We start from the raw sequence: 19,857 nt of genomic DNA, 5'->3' as shown, positions 1-19,857 counted from the left end.
GTGTTAGGCTGCTGAGCACGAGGTCGCGGGATCGAATCTTGGCCACAGCGGCCGCATTTCGATGGGGGCGAAATGCGAAAACACCCGTGTACTTAGATTTAGGTGCATGTTAAAAGAACCCCAGGTGGTCAAAATTTCCGGAGTCCTCCACTACGGCGTGCCTCATAATCAGAAAGTGGTTTTGGCACGTAAAACCCCATAATTTAATTTAATTTAATTTAATGTGCTGCTGTTTGTTAATTCAGCTGCAAAAAAAAGCTTCGAAGGCATATATTTTCATGCTCTTATACATTGCTCTTCACGGCATTATATCGGCTTGGTAAAAAAATTCCGTGCTCTCTATTAAGCTTTCAGTACACTATATTTGCATAATGCAGGAAGGTGGTTGAGGTTAATTCAAAATATTGCCACATTTTTGATGAACCATAGTTGTAGTGAGGTTCGACTGAGTGCATACACATTCTATTTGAGGGAAAGCCTGTGCCTTTAATTTCAGCCATGGTGACGGAATTTCGATGCAGGCAGATTGCAGATATTTCTACATTACTGATATTGACAGGAAGTTGCAATGTTGAAAGCTGTAACCTTCGTCACTGCCAAGGTGGGCCGTAAAGGCAGATCACTTTGTTTTCCCTCAGACCGCACAGTGAAGGTCTGGAACCTGCACACGGGCCAGGAGATTCACTGCCTGCGAGGCCACCCAGACAATGTCGTGGCCGTGCGCTACTGTGAATACCAGCGCCTTACCTATTCAGTTTCCACGGCCTTCATCAAAGTGTGGGACGTGCGAGAAAGCCCCGCCAAGTGCATCCGCACCCTCTTGTGAGTATGCAATGCTGCATGCCTTTCTTGCATCACTATCAACTTACAATAATTCGGCACTGGCAAATTTGGTGGCCTTCCTGATAGCCCAAGTTTTAGTTGAGCCATGGATTGTGCAGAAGTTTAATAAACCCATCATTGTTGTCATAGCGCCTGCCTTGTTGGATTTCTTGATGTAAAAAAATTAACTGTACGATGCTTATGGAATGAAATATGCCACTTTAAAGCTAACTAAGCTTTTGTTTATACCATCTGCAGACCGTGTGACATCGGAATAATTTTAGCTTATAAGTTAGGTCACAGTCCGCATGATGTGACATGGTACTCTCAAGTAATTGCACATATGGATTGTTCTTAGTTTCCCTGTGGCATTACATTCCATGAGAACTGTGTAAGGAACTGTGTGTGGATGAAATCATAGGCGTATCTACTGGGGCAGGGGGGAGGGAGAAGGGGGGCTTTTGCCCCTCCCCCCACACACACGCTTTTTAAAGCGGGCACTTTGGCTGCATGCTGGTGAGTCCAAAAAAAAAATACAGCTGAAGCTAGATTTTCTTTCTTAACAGAGAGCCCACGTAAGTAATTCTCTTCTTTACTATGTATCCCCTGCTTGGGCAGCAAGGATTGCCTTTTGTGCCTCCTCACGATGTGCTGTAGGGAGCGATGCGTGGCATGTGCCACATGCACTCTCATTGCAGATAAGGCCTGGCACTGCACTGTTCCCGCCCTAACAGGTGTCGACTTGAGCTATTTGCACAGTGCCCAGTTCCTTGGGACCGCCTAATTGTATTTGAAAATATAATCGGCTTGCTATATGTAACCTGCGTGCGAGGGGATGGAGAGGTCTGGATAAAGTATTATAGTCAGCCAAGCTCAACGATTGGTGTGCCTTCTATGGCATGAAATGGTTGGATTATCAAATGCTGCAACTACTGAATCTCTGTCCAGAGATAGTTTATACAGCATTGTCACCATCAAAAATATCACCATCAAAAATCTAATCAAACCATTTACAGGTCTGTCGAATTTCACTGTGTATTTTCATGAAAATGACCTTAGCCAAACTTGCAGAGCCATTTCAATACCAATAGGTCACTGAACCGAAGCTTTTCTAAAGGCATGTGTACTGATTTTGTCGGCTTCGTTTTCAGGCTGTTCCTAAATAAGAGCTACACTATTGCTCATTTCCCAGCAGGAGTAACAGCAGATATTTCATATTTCAAAGTAATGAAGGCCACTTTCACAGCATAAGCTTTTATGGACTCATTCCAATATTCGATTGTGTAGTAGTTTGTGAGCCTGTCTAACGAGAGGGGCAGAATTGAACCCGCCGCCCTGGCAGAACTATAAACGCCACTGAGACAAAATTTTGTGAAAATTGGTGGTACCCTATGAAAGCTCTCTGTGCAAAGTTACATGAGATTGGGTAAAGAAATCTCTCTCCAAGTGTTAGAGCATGCAATATGGCCACTTTAAGCGGTGCTTCCTAGTGTCCCGACACAGCTGTTCGTTAACCTTTTACATTTCGTGGAAAGTGTAGGGGGGTCATGGTAAGTACAATGTGATACACAATTTTTACGTTCCTGGTTTAGGTATAAGCGTTGCCAATAATTACTGAGTGGTCGTTTTTTTTTCCCTTTTTCATGGTTCATAAAGCATTTATAGTTGGTTTCAGTGATGTCCTCTGTAAACTAAACAAGACACATTGTTTATATTTGGAAAACTTAAAGGGCACAGTATGGCCACTATGTAAGTAAACTTAAGAGACAGGGGACTAACTATATTTGCAGTAAATTACACAAGCAAACTATCCAGAGCTTTGTGAAAGTGTTTTACAAACAAAGCAGAATTTATTCTGCCACCCTGGACTATATATATATATATATATATATATATATATATACATACATACATACATACAGGAGAGGGGAGTGGATTAGTATTGGGAGGAAGAAAGTACACCACAGTAAATGTTATGGCCAATTAAAATGTATGCTAATAAATTACTGGCTTTTTTTTTTTTTTAATTTCCAACAAGTGCTCCGAAGCATTATGTGTGGAGAAGGTTGCAAACAGAAGTCTTATAGGGGCAACTTTTTAAACTATGCAATATATTTACAGTAAACAAACATTTATTGAAACTGTTAGAAAGAAACAGCTTGGCTGGAAAATTAGTTGTAGTTCTCCAAGGTCGTACACATCTGCTGTATTTTCTTCTTGTGAACACTGCTAGTCATTTATGGTAATTGTACTTTGTTGTGTATAACCTTGACAATACTACCTTAACTAGCAATAAATTTGTGCTGTATAGACTTCAACATGCAGTACAATTCTGTTTAATTAGCAAAACTGTCGAACAAATGTGTATCTTTTATGTGCACTGCACTGCTACTACTGGGCAGGATCGGTGACCTCTGGGCACTTCCTGCCTTTTGTCCCTGTATCATATATAGAGGTTTTAGTCTCCAGAAATAAATGCAAATTCACATTTTTCAGGCTTTCATGGTTCACCATGTGTGATTGCAGGGTGTCTACCAATCGGGAAAACCGGGAATTCTTAGTGATCTTGAGTAGTCTGGAAAAACTCAGGGAAAACTCGGGGAATGTGTGTCTCTATCGGGGAAAATTAGCTGTAATTTTGTTGAAAGGGTCGAAAGTCGCGGTAATGCTGGCTCGAGTAACAGACAGGAATCGTAATGAATCGTCTTTGACACCCTGTCGTCGGCTAGAGGAGTTGCCAGTGTACAGTCAACGACCAACTTCCTGGACTCCCGATAATAAGGACGGCTTCGCGGCACCACCACGTACCCCGCCATAGAGTCAATGTATCAGAATGTCTGAAATTTCGGACGCAAGAACTCTTCGCCGTCCGATTTTCTGGACGTTTTGCCGTGACCGCAGGTCCAAAACGGCATTAATCAAAGCCACCACTGCTGCCATTATGATTACCTCACCGCCTCGAACCGGCGCTCTCGCATGCACATCTGCTGGCAGCTGTAGCCGCCACTGCGGCAATGCTAGGCCTAGCTGCTTCGACGTTCGCTGTGAAGCTTCTTGCTGTTAGGTGCCATGTTTTTTATTGAAAGAATTCGCTGCTGTCAGCAATGGCACGGACTCCGCCTTTGTGGTCTAGAAGCTTGGAAAGCACGGTGCGTTGCATAATTCCGGTTCCTGAAAGTCGGCTTCGCCTCTGTACAGAAATGTTACTTGGTGAAGCGTACGCAAAATTATTGTAGTGAAGCATAACAAGCGTGGGAAGGCGCTATTGCCATGGGACACAATATGTATTCCTTAATTATACACGCGTTCTTCCAGTATTTCCTGTATGAGCACCGATATGCCTAATACGTGTACCGACAGGCCTTTAGAGCGTTTTCGAATGTGACTGTGGCGGTTAGAGCCCTTAAGGGCAGTAAATGACAGGGATTAATTTTTTCAAATGACCGATTTTTCGGACGTTTTCACGGCCCCTAGGGAGTTCAAAAAATCGGATGTGGACTGTGCAACTGACCAAGAAGTTGCTTCAAATGGTCTGTGGGGGAACGAGTGGCGGAAGGACAAGAACAGAAAAGGACCTACGCATTGAGGAAAGAACGGGAAACGAAGCGTGCTGCCACTGCTTTGAAGGAGCTTGAGCTCAAAAAAGTGTTGGCTGATGCCGAGATGCAGGTGTACCTCATTCAAACCAAAATAAACTCCTTAAAGCAGTGAAACACAACCCTGAGGCATCATGCGCAGGCTGATGGTATGCCAGGACAGTTGAGGTTGACTTACAAGCTGTTGAGAGAGAATCTCAATTGTGACAAAGTTCGGGCCTCATACCACTGAGCTTGTGATCAGTTGATAGAAATAGCTCATATTCGAAAATATTTGCTTCTATATGCATCTCCTTTTTATTTCTATTTGAGAATATCCCACTCAATTTGCAACTTTTTTCGAAGACATTTTATTTGCTGTGCATTTTACTAATTCCTCCCTTCTATTCCCTTTTTTAATAACGTAAACACTACTCCTTAGTATTCAAATTGAATTAAGTTGTTCTTCTTTAATTTTTTTCATATGCTTAGTAGAGAGCGACAGCATCGGTCGATATGGTTTCAGCCTGTTTTGACATAAAACATAGTTCTGCATCATTCAGGGAATTTTGCAAAGGCACTCGGGGAGAACCTGGAAAATTTAGGGAATTTGTAAGTGTCAACTTGGTAGACACCCTGGATTGATAAATAGGTGGCTGTTAAATATAAAAATAACTGACAGATGCATTTCCGGGCTTTTCCTTGGCGTGTGTCACGATTTCTGATGCGTCTCTCGGCCGTGGCTATGCATGGCTGTAAGCACGGTTGAGTGCATAAGCAGCCACGCACCTTGCTTTAGAGGTAATGTGCCGCGTGTTCAGAGTGGGCATGCCGAGACAACGTGACGTCATGTAAGCTGTCTTCCTGCACATTTAGTATTGAAGGTTTCGCAATTCGGTGACCCGTTGGAGCAGATGGAGCATTCTCTCCCCGCCGCCGGCGCGTTTCATGATGGCATCGTCCAAGTACGGGTGACGCTATCAGCCACAGAAGCGGAGTGTACACGAAAGCATGCTTGGCTTCGCTTCATTCGTACCGCCAATGTGAAGATATCGTCGACCTAGCATGAAACCGTACCATTCGTTGCAGACTCCTAAATCCATCAAAACGAATTGTTTTGTCTATCAAATTTGCTTTTTTTGGTTACCCAATAATTGGGAAAATTCTGTGGCCCCTTTTCGTGTAGAAAAAATCAATCAAGGACTGTACTTATTTGCATAACGGGTCAAATTTCTACACAACAAACTTTCGATATAACGAAGCAAATTGCCAATTTTACCTACTTCATTATATCGAGGTTTAACTGTCTATAGTAAGTATTTCCTCGTGCAAATGCACTTTCCATTGCCAGAAATAATGATGGCGTATTGCTACATGTTTGGTACTGGTTGCAAGGGATGTGGGCTATAGTTCTCTCTACATAGCTTATGTGGTGTACACGAGCTTCGCAAAATTAATCCAAGTATGTTTCACTTTTCCACTTGATTTTGCTTGATTTTATCCGTTAGTTTTGACCTGTATTTTACCGAATTTGCCATGCCAAAAACCTTCGTTCCTTGATGTTTGTTCACTGGTACATTTAGCGAACAATTCTTTAAAGAAATAATGGAGTGTAGACATTAAGTGGTCTTTCGTTTTTATCTCTGCCAGCTCTTCAGGCCAGTGTAGCAGTGGGCCTGTTGTGGCAGAGTCAGCATCTCGCAGCCTTCAGATTCCACAAGGGGAGACGCGCATCAATACCATAGAGTTGAGCCCATATGGTACCCTGCTTTTCTCTGCTGCTTCAAATATTGTTCGCATCTGGGACATCCGGAGGTAAGCATTCCCTTGTCATTTTGAAATGTGTGCGATTCATGCGTTGATGAACGTTGCATTTGTCCATACAGCCGAACTAATGACTGTACGACAAGGAAACATTTTACGTTTACTTCTTTGTATGTGATAATTGACTGTATACGTGGAGCTTCAACTTCCAAATTATTTTATTGCAGTCTTTGAGCCTTTATTATAGTATGCCGTAAAGTTACTCAGTTATGGTCTGTCTAGGACTTTGTTTTGATTGGCTGTATACAATTGCATGGCAAAGTATTTCTTTTTTACAAAAGCTTGTCTATCAGTTACTTTTGACTGTTTCTGTCCAAACTCTTTTTAGTTGTTGACTGGGACTGGCATCTAAGAAATGTGGCGGTTTTGATTGGAGAATTGTTTTTGCAAATAGTGGCACATGGCTTTCCTTCACTTCTCTTAAAACCACCATCTATCAAGTACAGTAGAACTTCAGTATAGGCCTTTTAGGGGACCGCGGAAAGAATATATGATCGAGGCAAACAATTTTGGGCTTTAGGTACATATCCATGCTGATCGCATTGATTGCATGTACACACCATTTGGAGAGTGTTAGTCGTTTGTGGCTGTTTGCATTTTTTTCTATGTACCAGATGTAACACTGCCAATGAAACAGAAAGCTACTTTCACACAACCTTATTTGAAGTTTAATAGGAAACTATCAAGAATGTGCTTAGTAAAGCTAGAAAATGCTGCCTAGCAGTTTGATTAAATGTTACACACTTATTTAGAGCAGTCATAGCCTTGAATCATACTGAATATTTAGTGCAATTCACAGCTATGACCAGCAGGTTTGATGCCTTCAGGTAGTGTATGGGGGTTTATTGGCCAGCTGCCTGCTACTTGTGTGATGCCATCTGTCAAAAGGATGTTCTACGTCTGCTGCCATAGCCATGAGCAGTGCGGGCTAACACTCCCAGAGTTAGATCTTGTATGCATACATAAACACCCAAGAATGTGGGTGCAGGAACAGTTGCCTCTGTAGCTCAATTGGTAGATCAACTTGCATTTAATGCGGAGGGTGTACATTTGGTTCCCACTGGTAGCTAGTTGTTTTTTCATCCACTTTCATTTCCGTTTAGCTTATCATTTCTACGGTCACTTCAATTAAATACTACAAATTTCCCCTATGCTCTCCTTGGCTTCATTATCTGCTGGCTTTATATGGTTGTGACTAACAAAAGTTCTTCTCATTCTTTAAATGAATATTGAGGTTTCAATCTGGTGTCGAGTTTCACATACCAGCCCTTTTCCAAGCACCTTGCAGCATTTTTTTTTTCTTTTTCAGTTTCCACAGACTTCTATATAGCAGTAATTGTTCAAGGTTCCCGAGATGGTGTCCATGATTGTGGAGATGTGGAGTGAACTCCTGTGCCTTTGTCCATTTCCTCTTTGCATTCGTCCACTTCCTCTTGGCTTTTGAAATTGTGAGCAGTGCCGAGACTGGCGATAGTCTGAACACAGCGATGGCAAATCATCTGCTTCGTACAGCAGGTTCTGTGAAGTGACCGTTTTCAGTGATGACATGTGGCCATCAACACAAGGGCCGCTGATGGACGACGCTGTGTCGCTGGTGCATCGTACCAGTTTTTGATGTAACAATAGGGAAGAGAAACCTAACAAATTGGAAGCTAAAACACATGACCTTATGGAAACTAAAAAGGACCAGTGCTTCAGAGCAAAATATGGGAAAATATAACTACCAGGGATGTAAAGTGATTTTCTACAGTATATGAACATCTTTACTTTCCCAATAGTGCCAAAGCTTTGTTTTTGCCTTCTCAGGTTTGCCTGTGTTGGCAAGCTGGCAGGTGGACACCAGGCAGCAGTGATGTGCATGGCAGTAGACGAAGTGGATAACGACTCCAGTCTTGTGATCACAGGCTCCAAGGACCACTATATTAAGGTCAGCGACATGCTCTGCAGCCAGTTCTTTTTGATTCTCATGCAACAAAGTTGTTGCGTTGCACAGGTTTGGCAAAAATGGCAGGTGGGCTGGTTTCTTTCTTTTAATTGTGCTGTTTTCAATTCAGGAAACATACAGCTAATGGCCTTTTCAATATAGTTACATGCCTGAAAGCTAATTATGCCTACAGTGCAAGGCTTCACATGGGCAAAAGAAGACTAGGACACAGTCAGCGCTGTCAATGTCCTGGTCTCTTGCATCCACGTGAAGCCTTGCACTGTGTGGGGATGCGCGACTCTCGCGCGTCCCCTGATATGCTGTTTTCCCGCACGGCTCGCGTGGCCTGGCGCCCGCGGCGTGGTACAAGCGCGGTGCGAGAGATGGCGCGACTGTCGCGGCGGGGTTACTCGGGCGCCGAAAGGGAAGGCGCTTGGCCTCTTGGGTTCGAGACAGCAGGCCGCACGGACCTGCCGCGCGTGCAGCGCCCCTGTTTCCCGGCGGGTCGGCGCGCGGCGGAGGACGTCTCCCGCGAGCGCGCGGCGACCGATGCATCTGCGAGACCGCCTCGCGTGGCCGCCTTGGAACGCGCCACGATTCGCGTGACTATACACGCGAACGACCAGGCGTTGGGATCCAGCATGGAGCGAACATATTCGCTCGCGAGGACGCGGTGAGTCGGACTTCTAGATTTGTCGCGCGCCTATCGGCATGTTTTGGGGATATGAACTCGGCTAGCAGGCATTGATCTATGAAAGGTGCAATAAATGCCCTTGTGATTGTTTGCACTACTGTGTTGTCGTTCCTTTGTCCCAAGAGTACGGAGGAGGAGAACCCTGTATCTCCCACATCTGGCTGCCCAACGTGGACCTCTTGGGGCATCGGACGATAGTTAAACAGTTTTGCTTCGTTCGAGAGCTTTGTTTGAACCGAAGCGTAGGCCTAGCGTAGATTTTGATCGCTAGCGTCGGCGGCGTGCTTTCTTGAGAGAGGCGACGGTGGCTGTAGTGTGTTTGGACTTGTCAACATGCTAAGCCTTTTCGCAAGTGTTTTTTCTTAATGACATTCGTCTGTACGAAAGCCACGTGGTCTTCATCCTGGGAGAGCGAGGCTGAGTGCCCGCGGAGCAGTGGCAAGCCTGAAACGAGTGAGTACGGAAGCCTCGTGGGTGGTCCGAATTTCTTATGTAAATAGCTTCTTCTATCTCTTTGACTCGGATGAAGTCGCGGCTCTGGGAGCCGGGTGGCCGCGGGCCACGGGTGCCATGACGGGCTGACTGGTATTGCGGCCTGGCACCGGGCGCTCCGACACCGTCTGGGACGGTGGGCGCCGTCAACTCGGATGCTGTGTGCACCGAGCGGAGTAGGACCACCTCACAAAGCTAACGTCTCCTCGCGGCTGCCTGTTTTGCGCTCATTTTGAGTGTTGTTTTTGGATGCCGGTTGTTGTCAGAGTAGCGACGCTTTAGGCCTAAGGCTTTACGAAGCTGCCTGTCGCACGTGGAGGGACACAACCTGGTGGACCGTGGCGTTGAGGTGTTGCAAGTTGCTTCCCTCATTCTAGTTAGCCTCGCACGAATTGAAATTACTCGTTCGACTCAAGAAAGCGAGCTTCGTTCACGTGAACTTAGCATCTGAGTAGCTGCCCGATCTTTTGCTAGCCGAGCTGAACATCGTACCACGTGGGCGATGCGCATGCAGAATTCCTCTCCCTTGCACTACTGTAGTGTTTGCCGAGTGTGTTGAGTTTACGCAGCGTGATTGGAGTCACCCCTGGCTTGCTGTCACCTGCACATCGTCTGCGCTGCTGCCCCGGACTACGATCGAGTCACCCCGGGCGATGGTGATGCTGTGGCCAGTTCGGCGCAGCGACTTCGGCGGCCTCCTGCATCCAGCTCACAACCCTCGGCGGCGGACAAAGGAGCCAGCGGTCACCGACAGCTACGGCGGCTCTTGCCAGCAGGGCGCGTCGGCGCGAGCGACGCTTGCTCGTACCGACTACTGCGTCGTCGTCTCCGGAGTCCTGGCCTGGAATGATGCCGTCGAGTCTGCAAAGCTGCTGCTGTGACCGGCGGACGCCAGCGGTGTACCCCAAGGACAGTCGGCTCGCATGTTATGGACAGCGTGTGGACATTTCCCCGGCGCGGCCACTGTTGCATGTACCACCTTGTTCGCGAAGCACGTGTTGATGTTAGACCGTGTGACATGTTTCGCCGGAATAAGAAGTGATTTAAGGTTGGGGGGATGTGGGGATGCGCGACTCTCGCGCGTCCCCTGATATGCTGTTTTCCCGCACGGCTCGCGTGGCCTGGCGCCCGCGGCGTGGTACAAGCGCGGTGCGAGAGATGGCGCGACTGTCGCGGCGGGGTTACTCGGGCGCCGAAAGGGAAGGCGCTTGGCCTCTTGGGTTCGAGACAGCAGGCCGCACGGACCTGCCGCGCGTGCAGCGCCCCTGTTTCCCGGCGGGTCGGCGCGCGGCGGAGGACGTCTCCCGCGAGCGCGCGGCGACCGATGCATCTGCGAGACCGCCTCGCGTGGCCGCCTTGGAACGCGCCACGATTCGCGTGACTATACACGCGAACGACCAGGCGTTGGGATCCAGCATGGAGCGAACATATTCGCTCGCGAGGACGCGGTGAGTCGGACTTCTAGATTTGTCGCGCGCCTATCGGCATGTTTTGGGGATATGAACTCGGCTAGCAGGCATTGATCTATGAAAGGTGCAATAAATGCCCTTGTGATTGTTTGCACTACTGTGTTGTCGTTCCTTTGTCCCAAGAGTACGGAGGAGGAGAACCCTGTATCTCCCACAACTGTAAGCATAATTCAGGATAACCCACCAACTAGCCCAAACTTTTACATTCCTGAAAACTAATTTAGGACTTTGCATATATTGCAAAATTCTGCCTTGGCATGCATAAAGTATTGTGTAGTTCTATGCATGGTGCAACTATTTCTGTGCTCTAGAAACTAGGCATTTGGTAATGGCAGTGCATGCGATGTGGCGTGTACTCAGTAGGCACCAGATAGTACCTGGTACCGGTAAACTGTCACCACATCATCAATTATGTTTGAACTTGATGCATTTTTATACTGCAGGTTTGTACTTTGACAGCACAGGGTGGTTGTTAAAAGTTATCATAGACAGAAAAAGTAGGGTGGTCGTATTTTGTTGGTGTCGCTTGTCCAAGTACATTGTCACTTTGTGCTGCACAGGTGTTTGAAATCCCAGAGAGTGGGAGTGGGGTCTTGACCCCCAAGGTGAACCTGGAGCCACCCCACTATGACGGGATCCAGTGCCTTGCTGTCTACAATGACTACCTGTTCTCTGGCTCACGCGACATGTGCATCAAGAAGTGGGACCTTGCCAATCGGTGCCATGTTCTGGTATGTCCTGCCCATTACAAGATGCAATTCATGCCACTTGCATTGACTGCATCATTTGAAGAGAGTGGCGAATGCTAGTACACTCAAACCTCGTTATAACGAAATTGGATTTAAAAAAGTAAATGAAATTTCCCTTCAAATTCGCATAGAGATCCATGTATTTGAAACCTCGTTTTAGTGAAGCAAAATTTTCATGCCAATGGATGTAACAAGCTAGATTAACAAGCTAGATGTAACAAGCTAGGGTCACATGCAGCCACGTGTGGTGGTGCAAAAGAATAGTGCATTCGCTTCTCCCTCCCTACGAGATGATGCGCGGGCAGGTAGCTGGGCATGGTCTCCGAGATCACATTGCCTCCTCAACCACAGACATTGCTCGACATTGCTGCTCGACCACGGCGAGCCAATTGGAAAGCAGACGCGAAAGAGCATCACAATTGAACAGAAGGCAGCTATCTAAAGGCTGCCGCGTCAAGTGCTAAGTCATGTGTCAAACACTCCAAAGATTCTTGTGTTGTTTTATTCAAATTTTATTGCATGTGTGACCATGTAGCAGTTACGCTGCCACAAGGCCGTCTTTTTAGTACCATGTTTACAATTTGGCACCCCATTGGGCATATATTGCACTAAATGGCAATGACTGATATAACGAAGTAATTTAGGCTCCCCCTTCAACTTCGTTTTAACGAGGATCAAATGTACTTATTCCTCAACACAGCTAGTTGTGTAAGTTTGTTGAGCATTGTGAAATGGTACAAAATTTTAGTCATTAGCCAAACCATTAAATATTTGCACACGCCTATTCTCTAATTATCTTCCCAAGATTGCTCCAAGATGATTTATTCCCTGCTGCAATTTCTCTGTAGTCGCTGAACCAAGCCCACAAGGATTGGATCTGCGCTCTTAATTTCATGCACAATGGTACTGCCCCACCCGTGCTACTGAGTGGCTGTCGTGGAGGCACGCTGAAGATGTGGAACACCGAAAACTGCTCGCTTGTTGGCGAGCTTAAGGCACACGGTTCACAAATCAATGCCATTGCCACAAACTCGTCCTGCGTCTTTACAGCATCCAAGTAAGGGTTTCAGTCCTTTCTTAAGTTTGGCAGTTAAAAATCCTCCTGTTTGCTCTTAATGTGCGCTGTATGTTCTGTATTTGGGACACTTGTGTTCTCATGTTTTAATGTAACTGTATTGTTGCATGTTCGTTTCACTTGATTTTGCTCGGAAGCTATAGTATGGCAGCCAAAGTAGTTACCCATTGGCTGCCAAAACTGGCAAACTGCTGGGCATTAAAATGGGGGCCATAATGCCAAAGGTGGCGATTCGCTTTTTATGAATGATGCTACAGCCAATATGAGCTGTACTAGTTCAGAAATGTCAACAGATGGCACTATCTCCACCTCAGGGGTGTTTTGATCTTTTTTTAGTTATTTGTAAAATGTGTACACACATCCCATATTTCCCATGTCTTATCCCACCAGACCTTTCCAAACAAAATCAGTCATGGCAGAGCAAAGTTTGCAGTGCAAGAAGGGGAAGAAGACAGTAGCAGTTGAGATGGTGATAACTGCATTGTGCTATCTACATGCCTCAGTATTTGAAGCTTTTCCACATAAAAGTGAATCTGTCTGGTAGTTAGGGTGCTGAACTGAAAAAAGCTGCTTCATATTGTAAAAGCTTATTTGTTTGCATTTTTCTGTGTATATTAATGTAGATAATTATATAACGAAAGTGACAGTGGAAGTTAGTGCAGCGCATACCGGGAAAAATAATCAGAACCGAGGGCCTCTTGGCATGTATATTTGGCAGCCAATGGGTTAATTTGGCTGGTGCAATATAGACGCTGTTGAAGTAGTACTATATTAATATTAAGAGAACAAGGTATTTAGCGAGTGTGATTTGCAGATCTGTAGGTATGTTTTAAAAAGATGCGCACATGCCGCACAGAAAGCCAGGCAGAATTATCATTAGCACACGTACATTGAGAGTGCACTTCAACACCATAAAGCCGAACTTGTCATATTTGATATGCTGAGTTTGATACCTTGAAATGCTGATTTATGCACAGGAAACTTAATGCAAATACTGTAGTAGTGTTTTTAAGCTGGAGCAAAGTTTCACTTGCGTATAGTTCAGCGAACCAAGTATTAATTACAATAGTAACAACCAAAATAAATTTCATAATTTCAGGCCATGAAGAGAACATTCATACAAAAAACAAAGGTGATAAAATTCACAACATTGTGATGCAGAATGGTCCTCTCAGGGTAAAGCACATAAAATATGTCATAGCACACAGAGATAAGGGATGAACTGTCCAGTGAAATATGTGCCTTCCTTCAGGTTCTGCATATAATGCTACCTGAAAAGGTCATTAAGTTTTTCTTGCTTCTTGTGTGTTGCGTGTTCATATCAGTGGCGCTAAAATTTCTCGAGCCCAGATTCTCATGTGGCACTGTTCAATCTGGGTTCCACTCTGTGGCATGTGAACTTTGCAGCAACAGCGACATTAAGATATGGCGAACCCCGGGCTACTATCTTGAAGCAGAGGTGTGCACCGAAGATGCAGAGGGCAACAGCACCAAGTTTGGGCCTGGGACAGGCTAGGCCGCCTGCAGTCCGCTGCATGTCAAACAATAACGTCCGCATCCCGTCCCAGTTTACTTTTGCTTATGTGACACCTCGCACGAAATAGCCAACCTGCACTAGTTATATTTAATTTTTCTCATTTGTGGTTTAGCAGTCCTTGCTCTTGTTTGTATTTTACATTTATTTCATGCGTTATATGCATTAACTGCTCCATAAATGCAGCACATTAGCATTGTGCTTTACGAAATCTGATTTGGGACTAAGTGCTTTTATGCAATATGCTCCCTTTGCTGTGAAACTCCCCAACCCCACTTTTTCTTTTTTTCTGAGTAATGTATAATAGCGCATAAGAAAGTGCGTAGATTAACTATCTTTGTTACTTCATTATGGTTCCCAGGCTTTGCCATGACAGTTTAAAACTACCAACCATAACAGTCAAATTCCTTACAATGGTAGCTATGCTGTGATGACGGTGGAAAATGTGGATTATTCAAACATTCCCATAGCAACATTGCCAGCAACCTTTTTTTTTGTGTGTGCTAGTACTTCGAATTCTGCGCAGCGTAACAAGCTGCTTAAGCATTCATTTCACACGCCTTCATATTTACTTTCGACATCATTTGATCATTCCCCAACTCGGCTGTTATTTTAAATTTTTTTTAATTACGCAAGAAAATGCCCTCTCATCTTTCAGTTTGTCTTTTTAATTTTGCCATTACATCCTGCCTGCACGTTTAACCACAACAATCTGCTTCCTTTCCATCCCTGCCGTGCCCGCTCCCCCATCTCCCACGCCTGCCACACTCTTCAATTTGTGTCAATGTCACCACCAACCAGCGACAACACCGTGCGAGTTTGGCAAGTGCGGAACAGCCTCGAAATCTCTTCAGACCTCCCCGACTACTAGCGTCCAACGCCACGAGGATATGCCGGACGCTTAACCTACCTCCAAGGATGATGGCAACAACATGCACCAGAGCTGCGCTGTGATCGAAGTGGACTATTGTTGTAGCGACAAGGGTTGTCGTTGCAGCAGCGCCCCCTGTCATCCTTAAGTGTTTTTCATTTTCACACGAACCATTCCAAATCAAAAACGCTTGAGGCAGCCCCCTTTAACACCTTTCTTCCACTTCCGCAAGTGCATTTCGACTGCCCCTAGTCTTTCATTTATTTATAGTTTCCTATTTAAAGCGTCGTCCAGTTATAATAACTTTTAATGTTTTTAAGTTTATTAAGCTTTTAACGAGTTTGTTCCAATATTGACCAAAGCTGTTCTTGGCTGCCTCAGGATCTTAGTTTTTCCTTTTTTCAAAATGTTGCCGATTTGTAGGCATACATTTTTAAATCTGTGCAAGTTTGTGCTTTGGTTAAAAGCAAGAGCCTTTTATTTCTCTTGAAGGGGTCCTGAACCACCTATTATCAGTTGAGAAATGCATTTGAAGTTATATTTCAGAAATACATTAGACTTTTTCATAACTACTTTGCTGCAAAAAGTTCTTCAATGCGTTGAGCAGAAATGCAGTTATTGGCAATCAAACATAGCGTTTGCGATGCTTACACTCCTTAAATGATTTGCATTGCAAAGGCTACGGCGAAGGTTGGGTGGGCCCACAATGCTCTGCCTAATGAACGTCACCGTGGCGCGCAGTCCAAATTTGATTTCGCTCGTTCACGTAAATGTCACTACTTCCAATTTTGGCCCCTATGACGCGTCAAGCATTGTCCTCAGCGAGCTGCAGTGCACTCGGCCAGTGGGCTCATTGCAGCGCCCCGTGGCGGCCGCAGTATCTACGCCATGTAGCAGATCGCAGCAGCATGCAATGGCAGCGTTTGCTTTGTGCATTGCAGGGCTATATTGCACGCTCGCACTGATAGGTCCTGTCTGGCTGTGCTATGTGGTATGGAGCAGCTTTGCCCTGCACCAGCATGATCGACAGATAGTAGTCACTTCCAACTTGCACATTTTGAAGCTGATCATGAAACGAAGTCTGCCAAGGTGTCTAACCAGTAGTGGCCAGGAGTGAGTGCGCGCTGGCAAGCGTGTGTGTGTGTGTTCTGACATTTAAGTTTCGCATGGTTCGAGGCTAGTTGAGTGTTCAAAACAAGCCAAAATTAGCGAGACCTGACGGCTACGAGTTTAATTCCAACATAGGCGGCTGCTGCCGAGTGTGAGAAGACAATAGTAGGCTTCTTCCGGAAGTATGTAACTATTATTGAGATTTGAAAGCAGAGTTATGCTTACTTCAGCCTGTTTATAAAACTTCGTCAGTAAATATACACAGTAACAGTAGGAAGAAGTGCACTGATCCAAACACCCTTCTTGATTGATGTCAGCTACAGGCCAGTAGCAGCTGAATAGGGAATCCGCTATATTATGAAATAAAGCATCCAGAAAAGAGTGAGGAGCAGACTTCTGTTGAAGAGAGTTTGAGAGAAAGGCGACTTCGTGCTCCGCTTGCGAGATGTATGTGCCGCGCGCAACTGCGAAATGTTCACTGCTGAGATGTTCACAGCAGCATATGCTAGCCAGTGACTTTCTTTCACTAAGCCCGAGGTGTGGTTCAGGGCTCCTTTAAGATATTTCTAATCAAAACTTGTGAATTTCATTCTTTCAGCAACCTCACAATTATTTATATATACTTCAACTATCATTAATTTATTAATATGTCATAATGTGTTGTGCTTATTAGGCTGCGAGAAGAAATCTCATACTTAGCAAGGCTGCGCATGCTGTGTGTGAACCAGATGAATCTTATGTGCGAGTGGCTGCTTGAATGCTAGAGAAAGTAGGTTATTTTTAAAACTGCAAGGGAATGTCTTGATATAGGAAGACCTATGCCCACTAGCGAACGCCAGCATAGGGTAAAATTTCAGTGATACATTCCAGACGTGCATATTTTATTTTATTGGGTGAGCTATTTATTAAGCAATATATTTCATCATGTAGCCATTTACACTCTTTTACTCCGAATAAGTGTTCCCCTTTTATATTTACAAACCGCGACAAATTTTAGTGCCCTTGTAGTACCTGTCGATGTAACGTCTGTTTTCTTGAGGACTTCAAAGACGTGAAAAGTGTTCTGTCTTGGCCAACATTCCAGTGCTGAAAGTTCCCTACATGTACAAAGTGTAAGTAGTCGAATAAAGAAATGAGGACTGCCTGTGGGTCCACTTGCTGACTCTGCATACTGTATTGAATCCACTGGCAGCTACATGCAACATTTGTTATTGTCCTAACATGTGCTACAATAAAATTTAAATTGTCTTATTATCTGTCATGTACAAAGTACACTACAGAAGGGGTGGGAAACCTGTGTCTATTGCGCAGAACGTGTGCAAGCACAGTGTTTTCTTTCACTGCGTGAATTATGGGCTCGTTTCAGTAGCCATTTCGGTTACCTACGTAGTCCGCCGCCGTCGGTGTCGGTCACAGCTATCGCCAGGGTTGAGAATGCCCAGTTCCTTAGTTCTCGCCGGGATCGAACCTGGGTCCTCTGTGCGTGAGTTAGCTACTCTACCACTGCGCCATGCCAACGCTTGCTAACTGCTGTGGAAACATGGCATACACAGGCGTCCTAGCATGCGAGGATTCGCTCATTGCCTGTAAACTTTGCATTGCAGTTGCGTTGTATTCAACCAGATGTTGCGACATGTAGCAGTTGCATCGTATAATGCCATGCGTAAAGGGATGTAACATATGTGCCTTGTAGTCTCGGTACCTGTGTTTACTGGTACACGTTATGGCTTGGGTGTACACGCTTGGTGGACAGTTCAGTTCGTTCTCTTGAAAATGATGCGAAGAGCTGCTGTCAACGTGTGCTGTCGAAAATGCAGCACAACAGCTTCTCCAAGGGTATTGTGGTGGCCTCAGTGTGTCGCCAGATGCTCAACATAGGAAGATTGTGGACTTCTTGGCGCAGACCTTCGTTCCTGAACACGATGTGCCCCAAGTTTTTATGGGTGATCCTCTCAAAGCCTGGTTCATACAGTGTACAAGAAGACCTTGGCATATTTTTGTCCAATACACAGTGCAGCTATTTGTGCACTGGGTCTTGCTCGGACTTCATATCTATAAACAACAAAGTACCCGTAGTGCCCCGCTGCATGTCCTTCGCGACTTACTTATTGGATCATAAAGCATACCCGAGGGTGTTTCAATAAATGCATGCAAATTAAAATGCTGCTTTCTATATACTCAGTACTTGCAGTTACTCTTTCAAAGGTTTAAGACTGTCTCCTATGAGCCGCTCTACAGCTTGTGCTGTGACTGTGCTGCAAGTGCCATGCAGGCCTACGGCTTTTTTGACTCGCGCCGGCACCATGACAGTTGCTCTTGATCACGGTACTCAGTCCTATGATTGCAGCAATCGTGAATCCTGATCTCGCGTCATTCGCATTGCTTCAGTGTGATATCAGCAATCAAAAAGTGCGAACCGAGAGTGAGCGAGAGTGAGGGAAGGTGCGTGCAGCGAGGACTCTGGAAAGGAGAGGCCAAGACAGGAGGAATGTCATTCTCCTTAGCTTATTCAGCGAGCTTTCACCCAATCAACGTGAACTCCAGGTGTCTAGGTGCTTCTAGAGAGTGGCAAAGTAAGTCACATGTAGAATCTCTGTTTCAGCTAGTTAATGCTGTCACATTACCTCGAAATGTCTTTGAATAAGCCGTTGTGGTGTTCAATAACCCTAAACCCTAGCTTTTTCACAGCTTCTGTTGGAAAACACCTCCAGTCACTTAAACAGCTATTAATAAAAAAAAAGGTATGAAAAATGCCTTTTGGCTGCTCTTCAACACTTCTTTAATGTTGAAGAATGCAAGGTGTTGCAGCTGTTACTCCACTTAATTACAATAATGCTCTAATTTTAAGTTTGCATGCTCCAGACTGCTCCAAAAAATTGCTTCAGAATGACTCCCACCCTTGCTGCAGTTAACTGGCACAAATCTAGCACAAAATGTTGCTGCAGTATAAATTTCGATGAAGCAATTTAAGGACGACAGTCTTGAATTGTTGGATAGCATCGTCTAGTTGCAATGACAATATGCGATTTTTGTGGGTTGCAAGTGTAAAAAATTTTCTTTGGCATTTAAGAAGCACATTCAGGTCCACTCAGGTGAGAAAATGTCAATATTTTACCAGAACTCCATGGGCTTTGGGAAAAAATTGCTGGCTCTCGTAACCGAAAGTAGATGTAAGCATGAAATGGCTACTGGCAAAGCAGGTTGGTTGGAGGTGATACTAGCTACAATCTGAAGATGGGTGTAGTGCATGCTTGCAATGGCAGACCCCACCACACTGCACCATGCCGTAATGTGCACCATATTGTGCACTGGTCCATATGGATGTCGTTCTTTGCTGTCGCAGACAGCGACGGGAAATAAATGCCTTTATACGGCGGCTTCTGCTGCCTGTGGTGCCGCCACCTTCAACCGCTTTTCTTCTTCCAACAGTGCAGTGTGCTCGGCGTCTGTCGGTGCTTTTTCTTGTCGGCTGCAAATGTGCAGCCTTGGGTATGTGGCCGCAGTCCGTGGCAGTGTTGTCACCTTCGTGAACGGCTGCGTAATCCTGACATTGTCTGCCCAGTTGAGCAGTCTTCTGCTCTGACGTATAACTCGCTAAGTGATCAGCTTCTGGAAAAAAGCTCCCTACCTCTCCTTTCATTGTGCTGCATTGCTTGGCTTAAGAATTTGTGACAGCAACCTCATTGCAATGAAAAACTCTGCTAAAGCATATGCGGCC

At 45.2% G+C, this 19,857-nt stretch overlaps 1 protein-coding gene across 3 annotated transcripts in view; it reads left to right on the top strand.

The window, feature by feature from the left end:
- The window catches only part of Klp31E (kinesin-like protein 31E), a 117,148-nt gene extending 99,847 nt beyond the window's left edge, over positions 1 to 17,301 (top strand). For 2 of the 3 annotated variants that reach the window (XM_050186345.3, XM_050186343.3), the window contains 6 exons: positions 639 to 822; positions 6,048 to 6,212; positions 8,028 to 8,148; positions 11,361 to 11,531; positions 12,398 to 12,606; positions 14,032 to 17,301. In XM_050186345.3, the coding sequence (XP_050042302.1) occupies positions 639 to 822; positions 6,048 to 6,212; positions 8,028 to 8,148; positions 11,361 to 11,531; positions 12,398 to 12,606; positions 14,032 to 14,140 (959 nt within the window). In that variant the 3' untranslated portion in view covers positions 14,141 to 17,301. The remainder of the gene's footprint in view (positions 1 to 638; positions 823 to 6,047; positions 6,213 to 8,027; positions 8,149 to 11,360; positions 11,532 to 12,397; positions 12,607 to 14,031) is intronic. The other variant, XM_050186344.3, reaches the window with a different exon arrangement.
- Positions 17,302 to 19,857: the final 2,556 nt, after the last annotated feature.

The sequence above is a fragment of the Dermacentor andersoni genome, chromosome 11 (genome assembly GCF_023375885.2).
Source record: "Dermacentor andersoni chromosome 11, qqDerAnde1_hic_scaffold, whole genome shotgun sequence".
In the NCBI taxonomy this organism is placed as follows: Eukaryota; Metazoa; Arthropoda; class Arachnida; order Ixodida; family Ixodidae; genus Dermacentor; species Dermacentor andersoni.
The sequence above is the reverse complement of the archived record's forward strand: the minus strand, read 5'-3'. Positions and strand labels throughout refer to the sequence as shown.